Source organism: Setaria viridis, chromosome 2 (assembly GCF_005286985.2).
Source record: "Setaria viridis chromosome 2, Setaria_viridis_v4.0, whole genome shotgun sequence".
In the NCBI taxonomy this organism is placed as follows: domain Eukaryota; kingdom Viridiplantae; phylum Streptophyta; class Magnoliopsida; order Poales; family Poaceae; genus Setaria; species Setaria viridis.
The window spans coordinates 34360665-34370334 of NC_048264.2; the positions used below are offsets into that span (position 1 = coordinate 34360665).

Genomic DNA, 9670 nt, shown 5'->3' on the forward strand with positions numbered 1-9670 from the left:
CTAGCAGCCCCCCCCCCCCAAACATAGCTTAAAAATTGCACTATAAATGCATAATTCGCATAGAAAATAGTCCAAACATGTATTGCCTGGTCCTGGTCATGCGACATCTAAAAACTTGCATGATCTAACTTGCCCGGTTCCCCCCTATTGTTCTAATATTGGCTCTATTAAGTTTATCTCTGATAATCCCCGTCCCTTAATATGTTAGCCACATACATCTCGGATGAAGAGGGTGGGATAATGTTCTTATCCCATCATAAAAAATATATCTTTTTGAGACATCCAACCCATCTAGTTAACATTTTTTTGCATGCTGTAATTGATCCCTCAAGATTAGGGTTTGGTTTGGCCGCTACTACCTCTGTTCCAAATTGTACGTCGTTTTGATTTTTCTAGATTCATAGATTTTATTATACACCTAGACGCTACCTAAAAAAGCTAAAACGACCTATAATTTGGAACGGAGGGAGTACATTTCTCCACTTTTTTCTTCAACGGGGACTAAGTTAGGATTTAGGTTTACTAGCGAGTGATAAAAAAAAAATCTCAACTCGCCTTATCTAGTCTCGAGCTATATAAACTACACACATGCTGCGCAGTGTTGCCTCACTAATTAAATGCTCGTTAATTCGTAAATTTCAACATGCATCAATCGATGACAATATGGACATTGCCTTGCAGTTAATTAAAGCGCCTAATCTCCAAAGTCGACGATGCACGCATATGCATCCGGTGACCATAACATATAATAACTGATTAAAAGATCAATGCAACAATCAGCCGCGTCGACGGACGAGCAGCCGACGACTCGCCGACCCATCGATCACACCTAGCTACAGCTAGCTCTACTAGCATCCAACAAACAGTCGCTAAGATGATGATTAACATCCATCCTTTTGGTTGATGATTCTTGATTCCTCGACCTCACTCTCTCCCCCTAGCTAGCAAGCTCTACATACTGCTACCTGCAAAGTCTGGGTCTTGTTTTTAGTTCCTTGATACTGACGATGAACGAACACAGCTTGCATGCGTCCATGCATGCCCCATGTATGCATGCATGGACGCATGCGTGCGCCGCCGGCCGTTGCGGTGGTGACCAGATCAGATCAGCCGCCGCGCCGACGAAGCCGCCGCCGCCGCCGCCACTGGCTAGCTGTGGCCCTGCTGCTGCTCCTGCGTGGCCCTGGGGCGGGTGACCCAGAGCGAGCTCAGCGTGCGGAGGCGGTGGAAGTAGTCGGACACCGCCAGCAGCGACCGCGCCATCTGCCGCGTCGTCAGGATCTGGTGCAGCCGGTGCAGCGTCTGCTGCCGAAGGTTCTCTGCCTGCATATATCATGCATCCATTATGTGTTCATCAGAAGCTCATAACTAAAACAAACAAAAAACACCAAACACATGCTAGAACAAATTAAATTAGGGACCGATCGATCACATCTACTATATCACTGTCGTCAGTACACTGTCTGACGTTTTGCCATCGTCACACCAGAATCAGCCAGCACTATTTGCACTTTGCCTAATTAACAACAAGTCCACGCACGCAACTTGTACGAGGGTTGGTCCATGGAAATAAACATGTATATATATCCAATGATATCCATGGATGAACTCTGTTTGTGGCAGCCATGGGCAGGTGAAGGCGGCCTAAAACAATGCCGGCAGCAAGGTTACCTGCCCAACATGGAAAGCTGAACGGGCAAGCAAGGGTTTAATTTGGCACTGTCCTATTCCTATCATGCTAAACAAAACTGTCTAGATCGATCTGTTAGCCATGGAAAAATGGTATACAATACTGGCTGCCCATTTCTGGGATGGCGACAGTTGGGTGCTTTTTAGCAATGTTAACTCTGAACCTAATCCATGCGTCTGCTCTGCCGGCCTGCACCTGGCGTGCGTGCTAAACATATCCAAACCATTTGTTTAGTCTGAATAATCAACTGCACTGTCGATCTCAGATTAATTAGGTGAACCATCCAAGCGATCCAATGTACCTTGCTTCAACTAATTAGTGTAAGAATATGTGTAAGTGCTTGATCGATCTCGTTGTGTTGGTTGCAGCTCTAACTAACCCATTACAGCGACAGCCAAGAATTAGCGAATTAGGAGGAGTAGTGATACTGAATCAAATTAATAAAGCAGCTGCTAGTCGATGATGGATGAAGTGATCGAGCAGTAGGCTTATCGGTTACCTGTCGGACGAAGCCCTCGAGGGTGGAGAGCTTGTTCATGGCGGCGGCCATCTGGCCCATGTAGTTGGCGACGTTGGAGGGGCAGCTGAGCGCGTCGGAGACGACGGTGTCGGAGAGCGACTGGTAGAGCGCGTCCAGGCCCTGGCTCAGCGCCTCCTCCGTCTCCAGCGCCGACTGCTGCAGCCCGTACACGCCCACGATCTGCTGCTCCGTCAGGGGCTCCACGTGGCTCAGCAGCATCTGCATGTATCCATCCATGTAAAGAATAATTAAGAAACATGAAGACGCAGCAGTTCATATATACGTGACCAGGAACACGCATGCTTGTGCAGATGTGACGGGAACGATGACGAGATCATCGAATATAATGCAAGGAGCACATTCATGTCCAGTTTATGCTTAGGTCCATAAACATAGCTATAATCACACGTAAGTCCATGAAGTTAACTAGTAAGGTTTTATCAATATCAACAGGTAATGGAAAAAAAATTCAAAGTTCTAATACATAGGTGTATTTTCCCAGTAGGGATAATAGAAAACTCAAAGAAAAATATATTTTCAATTTTTTTGTACTTCATTGCTCCCTCTTATCTTATGCCTCCTTGGACTGTAAATTCCGTGCACTTTTGTTTAACTCAAAGGTGTGTGTTAATGTATCAAACTTCATGAATTTTTTTAGCTTGTTAATAACAACCGTCAACCACTGAAATTAATGCCTATATGCTGCTGCCTCATACGTTCAGGTTTCAGCAGCCATGGCCCCCGCCCCCATTTCCACAAGTAGGAGAAAGACAGAGCGGCAGTTTCTCATCTTCGTCTTCAATGTGCCCGCGGAATTCAAACCTAGCTAGAAATGCTAGATCATCGCCCATCTCGTGGGTGCGCCGCGAACATGGCGGAGCATGCCTGCACGGCGATCGATCGACAGAGAGATCGATGACGAGGGTCCCGGCCCTTCAATGCCGCAGAGATCGCCCGGCCGGCCGGCCTCCCATTTCCATGGGAAGCTTTCATGGAGAGCGGCCGTCGAAGGCGAGGCTGCCCCTACCCATTTCCGGCGACCACCGTAGCGGAGGATTTTGGCTGCAGGTTTCTACGGGGAGGTATGCATACCAACTCCTCGTGCATGGCTTGTTAAATGCTGCTGCATGCCTGACATGACTAGCTAAGATCAAGTTCTAGACGTGTGGGATTTTTTTTGTGCATGTGTAAGTGTCTCAATCTTGTAAAAGTTATTGCTAATCTAAAGTTATATATATCTTACTGATAAAAAAGTTAGGAACTTAGTTTTTAGGGCTGTATATTTTTTTAATGGGGGCAGTAGGAAAGGAACCTAACGTTTAATATATGTAACTGCTAAGGTGTACTTAAAATAAGAAATTATCATAGAAACTGCATAATAAAAATAGTTTTTACAGTTCTATTTTTTTTCTTTTTCAATATTTTCAGACAACAAAATATTTGAGAGAAATGGTGATGCATCTCTAATTTCAATATATAATTATATTATTTTTATCCATCTACTAGCAGGCATTATAAACTTACAAAATATATAACAGGGATAATTATTGATATACAAAGATATTCATGAATCCATCCATACCAATTTGCCATATAAAATAATGGTACGTCATAAATGCAGTGCAATTTTTTTTCCACGATCAGTTTACATTTGCCTCTCCTTGCGTATTTAGTTGTTTTTAAAATATATTCTAATTATATAACGGCATTTATATATATATATTGCCATTTTAGTAAACATATCTACCTTGACCAGTCATCACATAGCACATATATGAAAAAAGAAAGCTAGTGTTTGATAAAAAAAAATTTAGGTATTTGTTATGACTAATTTCGTGTCACGAATAACTAGCAATTAAACCCAATCCATCTGGAGTGTTCATCCTTTTAACTATTCCAAAGTGACTTGGTCTAATCAATTTTTTAGTAGTCTAATAAGTTGTACATGTAGTCCTTGTATTTTTGCGCGGACTGAAATTGCTATACCAAAAATTCCAGGGGGTTTACACGCGTATGTTTCAGGTTCTAGAAGCCACAATTTTCGTCAACGATGATGTCCTACTGACGTCGCTGTAAGTGCCATCGAGAGGTGCCCGTCAATTACTGACGGCAGCTACTGACTCTCTAGGGTTAGGGCTAATTCGCGCGGACTCCCAGGCCACGAAGGCCTGGAGAGATGACATGATGAGTGCAGCGCTAGTAAGGGAGGGACACGTGTCCGTGGGCGCACCTTGATGACCTCGGAGGGGCGGAAGCCGCCGAGCCAGAGGAAGCAGCGCTCGGCGGGGCTCCGCCAGACGCCGGAGATGAGGTGGAAGACGTCGCCCTTGATGGCGCCCTCCTTGATACCCACCATCTCGTCGTGGTGGGCCAGGCAGCTCTCCACGTACATCTGCAGCTCCCCCTCCGGCAGGTGCTGCTGCAGCGCCGCCCGCAGCTCGTACATCAGCCGGTAGTGCTCCTCCTGCCACCGCCCGTACTCCACGTCGAACATCGCCGCCTCTGATTGATGGGATCCATCACCGACGACGGCTTAATCAGCAAAAGATAAAATATTTCCGAACTTGCCAATGGAATGCGATCGATGGTATGCGTAGCGTACCTGAGCTGAGGCCGTCGATGCCGCCGATGGGGACGCCTTTGCCGGCGACGCCTTGGTCGGCGAGGAGGCCGCTGTTGGGGAAGAAGACTCCCTGCAGATTTGTACATGTTTGTGCAGAGATCAGTACTTCAGGCTTCAGAAAAGGGTCCATGGCTGCATGCATTGCGTGAAATCAGCAATCCAATTACCTGAGCTCTTGCAGTGTGCAGTTCTTGTTCGAGCTGAGCTAGCCTGATCCTGCTGGACTCCAGCTGCTGGATGTAAGCCTGTTGCAACCAAGAGAGAGGTTAAATGATTCTGCATTCACACTGGCGTATTTTTTCCTTGTCTTTTTTGGTTCCATCTTGGTGTTAGTCAGCTGTCAATTCACTCACCTTCTTCCTTAGCCTGCTTTTCCTTGCTGCCTCCCTGTTCTGGGCCAGCCTTCTCAGTGTCTGCACGTGTTAATTGCAGCGTGGTGCATATACAGGAAACATAATTAGTGAAAAAATTGACCACTACTAGTGTCCTTTGACAGTTTCCACAGGTAACTAATTCATCAAGAATTGAGAACTTAAGGCTATCATAATCCATTACTTTCGGGTCGCGTTCAGCAGTCGATGCACCCCTCCTGTGATCCTTCTACAATCACCAAAAAAATCGAGAAACAAATGAAACAAAACCCATGGAAAACAGCTACACAACGAAAATGAGCATGGAGAAAGCTACCAAATTAATATTCAAGTGGAGCACCAGTTAACCACTCACCTTGGCCAGCGGCTTCACATCCTTGATCATCCCGGGCGCTGCAGGCTCAGCACCGGCGGCAGCGAAGGGTTGGTGCTGCAGGTGGTGGTGCTCCTGCTGCAGCCTCCTGCTCCCCGCCAACTCCTCCATGGCGGCCTGCTGGTGATGGTGATGGTCCTGCGGTGACCTTGGCTGCTTGGATCCCACCGGCGCCGGGGACAGGACTAAACTAATCTCCCCCTACCAATCGCACCAGATCGAGACAACATTGGTCAGCTAAACAACCAAATAATAAGCTGCAACTTGCAATCATCCATGGATGGCAGCAGCAGCTGCATCTGAAAAGACAATGAGTGCTTCAAGAAATCTGAGATGTGTGGCTGCTTTACCTTCGGCGATGGCTCCACATGCATGGGCTGGGAAGGGAAGATGTTGAGTGTCTCTGCATCCATGAACAAGACAAAGCAATGGCCTGATGAGAGTCTGTGGCTAGCTGGAGAGTGGGAGAAGAGGGGCAACCATGTACTCATCAGATATCACACATATATATATATCTACTGAGCTCTGAAGACAAGAGCTTGAGAGGCTGTGGCGCTGTATGGCACGCAGCAGGAGTTGCAGTGTTCAATCATGGCGGTACTCGCTGGGCGCCGGGGCAGTGCCAGTGTGCAGTACAACAGGGCAGTGGCACGAGAAAGCTGGAGATACGGGACAGCAGGGATTCGCGCAGCAGCCACAGGTAAGGCGTGCTTGTACTGAAACCGAAAGGGAAGTGGATAGGATCGAGTCAAACTCAAACCTGCATGCATGTACAGACACTGCTTGCACTGCAAGAGAGAGAGGGGGGAGGAGAGAGAGAAGGGCATGCATGAGAGAGAGAGAGGGAGGGAGGGAGGGAGATCAGCAGCCACTAGGCGGCCACTGGCGTACTGGAAGAGATCGATCATCCCCTCTGCGTGTACTGTTCTGCCGCGGGCACATGCAGCTCGATCCCGGCGAAATCATTGAGCAGTCCGTTACATGTCACAGTCCGACCGGCCGGAGGTAGGGGAAGAGAGAGAGAGCGAGGAAGACGACGGGAAGCTAAGAGAGAGAAAGGAGAGGAAGCAAGAAACAAAAAGGCAAAAAGCTAGAGAGGGAGAGAAGTCTTCTTGGCTCCATGCATGTATGTTTCTCGCCGATTCCCCTGGCCTGGTCCTCCAAAGCGCTGCGGATTTGCAGCAGATCCTGGTCAAAATGGGGTACCTGAGAATCTGCTGCAGGCCGTATCGCCGTTCTTGATCTCACATGCCTGACCCCGGAAAAGGATGCGCGTTCCTGCGCTGCATCTCTGACTGCACTGCACCCATCGAGCAGCATCGTATCGGAGGAATCCCTGCAGCTATCGCCTATCTCCATCGATCACATACATTTCTGGGCCTAGCTATGCTTTCTATTACTACCACTACTAAATGCAGCCAAAAAAATTATAAAAAACTACTAGTAACTGATAGGACTGCACTAGTCTTAGTCTACTACCGTTACTACTGATGATCAGTTTGCATCTGACTTCCTGCAAAGCAAAACAGGCATGCAAAAACATGGCAACTGCAGTAGAATTCCGGTCGGAGGAGTACAGCATGTGCATGCGTACACAACGATACTTACGCCTTTGTTCTTGGTGCGTGGCGTCGCCATGGCTGCTGCCGTGATCCAGGTACATGAACAAGGCCTGGTCCAGCTCGCCCAGATGGTCATACGCCCCTGACGCCTCCTTGCCGCTCCTGCTCGCGCAACACAAAGATGCATACATGTAAATATGTGAGTAAGTGATGATGCCGTAGCATTTATGCAGCAGATGATGCGTTTGCACAGGGATTTGAGGACTGATGAAACTCTGAAAGGCACAGGCATACATCATCATGAAATCATGCAGCTATAAAGCTTAGCCTATGTGTCTGTGTGTGTATGTGTGTGTGACTGCATGGTACTAGTCATTATCTCTGGTCCAACCAACCTCTGCAGGATGGGAACAGGAGAATAATATGGAATCTTCTCTAGCCTGTAGCATTTATCTGGCAACCCAGAAAAATATGGCTACCTGTGTGTAGCCTCGAAATTTCATGTGTGCAAGCTATACTCATTGAAAGAGGAAATAAAAGAGAGAGGGAGAGAGACAAAGCAAGCAAAACATCACAGTTGCCATGCATGTCCTAATGTAAATCAATATTCTTGTCCTTGTTCTGAAAACGTGCAATAATTAGAACCCTTGGATCCAAGATCCAAAAGAAAGACTGGTCAGTGATTTGTTAATCAATTCACACAGCAATTCAACTATCTGGCTCCAATAACAAATGAGCGCACCGGATTTTAAATCGATAGTTGGTTTAGTAACCATCTACCACACTTTTGTCCTATTGGGAGAAGGAAGGAGGAAGAAATCGGGGAATCAAATCCGGTCTGGCATATCAAAATCACAAAATAGCCCAACAATCACACTCAAAACAATTTTTTTAAGGAATAGCAGGACAGCACTGCTATATGGTTTTGTTGCAGAATCAAAAGAACTGCAAGGTTTCAGAAAGGTGGGGAAAAACAAGATTGGTGCAAAGGTGATAAGTAGTAGGTGCAAAATTCAGTGCGAAGGCATGAAGCAGAAGCACAAGAATAAAATTTGCATCAGCTTATACCTTATAGCAAAGGAAAATCACCAACATGCAAAATTCAGTGGTGCAAGAGACTGCAAGACGGCCGGTACCCTACCCTTCCTAGCCAGCTAGCTAGGTAGAACGGGTTACTGGATTTGCCCAGAAAAAATCATGAGAAGAAAAGACAGGAAAGCAAGCTCAGAACCAGGGCAAGACCGAAACAATCAATCAATCAGCAAAGAAAGAAGATCAAACAAGCCACAAGCAACCGGATCAAATCAAACCTCGAGAAACCGATCATCGATCGATCGATCGAGAAATCAGGAACAAGCAGCCATCAGAATTCAGAAGCAGCACAACACAAACCAGCAGAGAGCTGAATCGAAGAAATCAACGAGCCGGAGGAAGAAAGGGAACTTTACATGAAGCTCGCGGCGGCCGCATGCATGGAGGACGACGACGACGAGGACGGCGGCTGGTGGTGGTGGTGGCCGTGGTGGCTCATCATCCCGAAGGAGATGTTCATCTCCTGCTGCTGCTCCCTCATGCTGCCGCCGCCGCTCGCCATGGATGATATGGATCGGAGGACGGAGACCGGTCGACCGATCGATCACTGCAAGCAAGGCTGCTGCTGCGGCCGCAGGCGCACGCCGACACGGCCTGGGCGCAGGCGGCGTACGTGCGTATATATCCCCGGGCCGGCCGCAGAGAGACCTAGGAATACGGTTTGACTCTAGGGGCCGGGCCGGGGGAGAAGGGCTAGCGGCCAAGGCAACACCTCTATCCCTCCACACTAGCGAACCACCTCATGACCCAATCTTTCTAGGACGCTAGTCATTTGTGATGGCCCTTTGGAGCCTAGCTATCTAATACTAACAAACCACTAACTAGTTGTTGTGTTCTAGTGCTCTTCCTCCCCCACCCCCCTCTCTCCCTCTCTCTCTAAAGCTCTCTAGCTTTTGCTGGTCGATGTGCATGTATCTCTGGCCGCCTGGGCTGCAGATGTGCCTATGGATTCCAGGAAGGAAGGTGATGAGCCATTAATGGCGAAACAGACTTTCGGTTTGGCGCCATGCTCGCTGCATCTAATGAGGGCGATGCAAACAGCCCCGGCTTTTCTCCCGTCTTCCTCGCCGTTCTTCGCTTTAGAGAGAGGGAGAGGGGGAGAGCAGGTGAAGAAGACGTTGCCGCCTTTAATTTCCTCTCTCCCTTTTGCACCGAAACCCAGTTATTTCCCTCATTTGCATTTTACACCCTCTCCAGAAGCATATCCAGTGCATTTCTTTTTTTTTTTTAAAAAAAAAAGAAGGTCCGACTTGTTGGAATTTAGAAATTCTAGAGAGCATCTACTACTGTAGAGAGAAGGGTTAACGTATTATCTATTGTCCTTGAAGATATCAGATCGATTTGTTTAGAAGAAGACAGTTGCAGTCCGGTCCTTTTTTTTTTCACTCCTGGTGAAAGTCAACCTGTGTTTCCACGCAGCAGGACAGTTTTTTCAAGCC

The 9670-nt window shown here is 47.5% G+C and overlaps 1 protein-coding gene across 1 annotated transcript; it reads right to left on the reverse strand.

Moving 5' to 3' along the window:
* Positions 1 to 654: 654 nt before the first annotated feature.
* Positions 655 to 9337, reverse strand: LOC117842853 (transcription factor TGA2). The gene is made up of 11 exons (XM_034723377.2): positions 8588 to 9337; positions 7186 to 7301; positions 5928 to 5980; positions 5560 to 5778; positions 5389 to 5433; positions 5187 to 5246; positions 5001 to 5078; positions 4813 to 4903; positions 4441 to 4712; positions 2190 to 2429; positions 655 to 1323 (listed from the first exon to the last, which is right to left on the reverse strand). The coding sequence occupies exons 1-11, from the start codon at positions 8731 to 8733 to the stop codon at positions 1150 to 1152; spliced, it is 1494 nt and encodes a 497-aa protein (XP_034579268.1). The 5' UTR covers positions 8734 to 9337; the 3' UTR covers positions 655 to 1149.
* Between the last annotated feature and the right edge of the window lie 333 nt (positions 9338 to 9670).

What these genes read in the sequence shown, in the direction of transcription:
- LOC117842853 (XM_034723377.2), bottom strand. Translation starts at nt 8,733, where the DNA reads ATGGCGAGCGGCGGCGGCAGCATGAGGGAGCAGCAGCAGGAGATGAAC. An exon ending in ATGTGGAGCCATCGCCGAAG is followed by an intron (nt 5,779 to 5,927) that starts GTAAAGCAGCCA and finishes TGCGATTGGTAG; the next exon opens with GGGGAGATTAGTTTAGTCCT. An exon ending in CATCGACGGCCTCAGCTCAG is followed by an intron (nt 4,713 to 4,812) that starts GTACGCTACGCA and finishes CCCATCAATCAG; the next exon opens with AGGCGGCGATGTTCGACGTG.